Source organism: Plectropomus leopardus, unplaced genomic scaffold (genome assembly GCF_008729295.1).
Source record: "Plectropomus leopardus isolate mb unplaced genomic scaffold, YSFRI_Pleo_2.0 unplaced_scaffold23883, whole genome shotgun sequence".
NCBI lineage: Eukaryota > Metazoa > Chordata > Actinopteri > Perciformes > Serranidae > Plectropomus > Plectropomus leopardus.
In genome coordinates this window covers 381-5386 of record NW_024625917.1, presented here as the reverse complement: position 1 = coordinate 5386, position 5006 = coordinate 381, and the positions used below count along the sequence as shown (strand labels likewise).

Here is a 5006-nt window from a genome sequence, read left to right as displayed (position 1 = left end):
CGTCAAATAGAGGTTCTGACAGCCCTGTGTTCAGGTATCGCAGGTGTTTTTAACGTCTCGTCTGGTTGCAGGACATCTCTAACCGGGAGGCGGAGTCAGAGACGTGGAAGACGATCCTTTCCGAGGTTCGATTGGTTCACGTCAACACGTCCGCTGTCCTCAAGGTACCAACAGGAAGTGACCTTGTTTACTCTCCCTTAAGATGTTTTGTGCAATAGTTCAACTTAGTTTAAGGAAATCCTTAAGTCTAAGTTGATGATGAGGAGAAAACCTTAATTACTAAAGTTTATGCTGAAGATACCTTACGGAGAAGGCCTAAGGCCGTTTTGTGCAACCAAATCTAACTTAAGGGAATTCCTTAAGTATAAGACACAAATTAAGGAGAATACCTTAAATACTATAATGAACATTTAAGGAAATCTTAAGAACACTTAAGGGTGTTTTGTGCAACTGATTTTATTTTATTTTATTTTATTTTAAATCTCATACAAAGGTTGTGTGTTTGTGTTTGTGTGTGCGTGTGCGTGTGCGTGTGCGTGTGCAGCTGAGCGGTGCGTCTCTTCCAGACTGGGGTTTCCGTCAGCTGGAGGTCGTTGCAGAGAAACTGTTTAAAGCTCACAGCAGCAGTTTGGGATGGACCGTCGAGGAGCACCGATACGGAACCAGTATGACCTCTGACCTTTGACCCTTGACATCATCACTCGTCGTTCGCTCGTCACCATGAACACACTCATCAGCTCAGGATGTTTTTCACTGTTTGAAAAACTCGCTGTGTTTAGTAACAGTCCCATTTTTCTTGGTGTGTGTGTCTGTGTGTGCGTGTGCAGGTCAGGAGCAGAAGGAGAGGGAGGCGGAGCTTCATTCTCCAACTCACATAGACGTGGACCGAAAAATTTCCTTCTGGGCCAAATTTTTAGAGCTCCAGGTACGACAGTGAACGCATCATCACTCTGTTATCCAATCAGAACGCGGCGTTTACAGTCATCATGTGCTGAACTCGTGTCGGGTTGTGTTGCCATGGCAGCAGAGTGACAATGTTGTTGTGTGATGTCATGACAGTGGAAGATGCTGACGGTAAAACAGGAAGACTCGGAGCACAAATACAGCTCCTCCCCCCTCGAGTGGATCACCATGGAAACCAACATCGCATACTGGTTGCACTCATCCACCAACGTAAAACACACACACACACACACACGCACACACACAGTGCATGCACTCTCCTGTTCTGTGCTGTGATTGGCTGTCTGTCTCAGGCTCAGATCCATCTGATTGGTAACCCGGTGTCGTGGGGCGTGGCCAACTTCAGTCTGCTGGCCTATCAGCTGCTGGCAGCCGTCTACCTGCTGAGGAGGAGGCGGGGCCTTAAAGACCTCCCTGATGGTACAAACTCAAACACACACACTCACTCACACACACACACACACACACACTTTCGCCTTACCTGTGGAACTTACTTAAGGGTGGAGTACAGAATCCCTTTGAAGTTTTATTTAGTTAAGTAAGGAACATTAAGGTATTTACTGCACTCAGAGAGATTTTAGAGCTGTGAAATTCAACTGTTTCCACGACAACCATCTGTTTACTTGCACTTTTGATATTTAAGGTATTTTCTGCAACAGTTTTACTCTTAACTCACTTTAAGATATCCGTCATTAAAAGACCCACGATAAGGACGACGCCTTAAATACTAAGGTTGAAATGTTTAAGGTAATCTTAAGAAGAACATTTAAGGGTGTTTTGTGCAGTTGATTTTACTTTAAGGAAACCTTAAATCACACTCAAAGGAAAATCTTAATTTTAGATGTTTTGTGCAACAATTAAACCCACTTTGATCAATATAATACCCAAGATAATCAGAAAACCTTAAATACTTACGTTAAAATTTTAAAGAAAAGACTTAAGGCTGTTTTTGTTTTTTTTCACCCAGTTTTATGTAAAGAAACCTTAACTTGGTCTATAGGAAAATCTTAACTTTAAATGTTTTTATAAAGGTTTAATTAAGGATTTCCTTAATTACATGACAGAGATAAGAAAAAAACAAAACAAAAACAACTTTAATGCTAATGGTAAAATTTAAAGAAACAATAAAAAGAAGACTTAACGGTGTTTTGTGCATCTGATTTTATTAAAAAAAAAAACCTGACCTCGAACTTTAAGGAAAACTTTCAGTGTTTTTCTAATGGTGTAATTAAGGATTCCCTTAATTACAGGACTTAGATACTAAGATAACAGTCTTAACACTAAAGTTAAAATTTTAAAGAAACCTTCTGGGGAAGACTTTAGGGTGTTTACTGCAACCAGTTTTATTCTAAGGAAACCTTAACTCAGACTCAAAGGAAAATCTTAACTTAAGATGTTTTTATGCAATGATTAGACTCACTTTAAGGAATTCCTTAAGTATAAGACAATGATAAAGTTAAAACCTTAAATACTTCAGTTAAAAACGTCAAGAAAACATTAAAGAAAAAGACTTAGGATTGTTTTTTGCAATTGATTTTAATTAAACCTTAACCGGAAAATCTTTAATAAAGATATTTTGTGCAACGGTTTGATTAACTTTAAGGAATTCCTTAAATATAACAGCTGAGATAAGGAGGAAACCTTAAATACTGATGAAGAATCTGATGAAGAACACTTGTTTTGTGCAACCGATTTTAATTAAAGAAACCCTAGCTCGGACTTTAAGGAAAACTTAAGGTGTGTGTGTGTGTGTGTGTGTGTGTGTGTGTGCGTGTGTGTGCGTGCGTGTGTGCAGCTGTATGGTGTCAGTTTGTGTGTCTTGGTTGCGTGTGTGTCGGCGGCTGGTTGGTGAACTTCGTGCCGTTCCTCCTGATGGAGAAAACTCTCTTCCTGTATCACTACTTGCCCGCCCTCTGCTACCTGCACCTGCTGAGCCCCGCCCTCCTGGAGCACGCACACACTCACCTGCTCAGGTACACACACACACACACACACACACACACACTTTTTTTTCTTTAAAACTTGGGAGATTTTTAAAAAAAATTTTAGGTAGGCTTTTTTTACTTGAAAAAAAATTGGTTTTATTTTCCATTGAATTTTTTTTCTTAAGCTTTTTCTGCGGTTTTTCTTTGTTTTTGTTAACATTTTTGGAGGTTTTTTTTGGTCAGTTTCTTTAATTTTTCAGAGGGTGATTTTATTTAAATCAGTAACCAAACATGAGATTAAAAAAAGGGATTTTTCATCCAAATCACTTAATTCTACGTCTGACTTAAAATGCGTCAAAAAACGAACAAACCAGCAGCTCAAATCTTTTGTTAACGGGCAGTTACTCTGTGTGTGTGTGTGTGTGTGTGTGTGTGTGTGTGTGTGTGTGCGCGCGCGCGCACGCGCATAGCAGAGCGACACACCGGCGTGCGCTGTGTGTGTGCATGGCAGCAGTGTTGCTCTCCGTCTTCCTGTCGTATCGAACCTTCTGCCCTTTGACCTACGGCAGCCCGGAGCTGTCGGCCAATCAGCTGCAGGGACTGAAGTGGCGGGAGTCGTGGGACATCCTCTACCGTCGCCGCTGACGAGCTGACGGCGTCGGGGTGCGTTTGTTTTCCCCGCCACAGAAGAAAGATTTCAAAAACTGTCAGTGACTTCCTGTCAGTGGCTGACTTCCTGTCAGCCTCCACAGTAAAGGTTTGTCAAAAGTGTGGGACTCAAACAGGAAACTGTGTGAAGTTTAACCCTTTGAAACCTGAGCAAATAGGTGATTTCTTTTAAAATATGGGGAGACAATAGACATGGCCCAAAAATCAATCAAGAAATTAGTCAAAAGTCACCAAAAAAAATAATACATTTGTTTTCTGTAAATTTTTTTGGTCACTTTTTTACTAATTTCTTACAGTTTTGGGGACATTTCCTGCTCAGCTGTTCTTTGGATTTTCCCCATGTTTTTCAAAAGAAATCAAACTAATGTGCTCAGGTTTCAAAGGGTTAAATTGTGTTACATTTTGCTGCAGTCTGACGGGTCGCAGAGAAAGAAATCACTGAAAACACTTTTAATGTCAAACTTTGAGTTTTAAGAAAATCAATAAAAACATGGTGCTTTTATTTTGACATGTTGCACACGTCCAGGTGGATTCTTTAAAAACAAAAATGTTAATTTGCTTTAAAACATTTTTACTTTCATGATTTATTTTTATGATCATCGTTCTTCCAACATGTTTCAATGTTTCTTCTTTTACGCTGAATTGTGAAAAATATTGAACCAGCAGAAGGAGGATTTGGGTTTTTATGTTATTGTGTGTTTTTCTATAAAAAATAAATCTGCATGTTCACAGAGAAAACTTAAAAAACACAAAAACATTTAAAAAGTCTGACAGTACAACAGCGAACATGAGCCACTATGATTATTTAATATTGTATGTTTTTAATTTAAATTTAAAGCAAGCGGAAAATATTGTACATTAAATCTAATAATTTAAGCTCATGACAAGAGGAAATATTTTATATTAGATTTAATTACTTTAGTTAAAACCAAAAAGAAAATATTGAAAATTACATTTACTAAATTAAGTTCAAGATGAGAAACAAATATTGTACTTTAAATGTAATAAAATAAGTTCAAAGTCACATTTATATTAAATTGAATTATTTAATCGTAAGGCCTGAGACATTGTTCTATTTGAATTTAACAAGTTCAGAGCTACAGAAAATATTTTATATTCGATTTAATATTTGAATTTTAAGGCAACAAAATTTGGTTTATTACATTTAATGACTTAAAGTCAAAGCGAGTGAAAATATTGAAAATTACATTTAATAAATTAGGTTCAAGGCAAGACAAAAATGTTGTATTTTAAATGTTATAAATTAAGTTTAAAGCAGGAGAAAATATATCAAATTTAAAAGTTTAATTTATGGCCGGAAGTGACGTGGTGGGGAAGAAAACAAGGAGCAGACCGGTGTTTGTTTGTTTGTTTGTTTGTTTGTTTGTTTGTTTGTTGTTTGTTTGTGAGTTTAAACTACAGCTTGTTGTTTCCGCTCAGTGGCGGTAA

The 5006-nt window shown here is 37.7% G+C and overlaps 1 protein-coding gene across 1 annotated transcript; it reads left to right on the top strand.

The window, feature by feature from the left end:
• Window positions 1-71: 71 nt before the first annotated feature.
• On the top strand, window positions 72-3751 carry LOC121966296 (protein O-mannosyl-transferase 1-like; the record flags this gene model as incomplete). Its single annotated transcript, XM_042516400.1, has 7 exons — window positions 72-164; window positions 545-665; window positions 828-925; window positions 1060-1173; window positions 1257-1383; window positions 2759-2936; window positions 3359-3751. Coding segments are annotated over 7 exons (906 nt in total), but the record flags the coding sequence as incomplete, so codon positions are not given.
• Between the last annotated feature and the right edge of the window lie 1255 nt (window positions 3752-5006).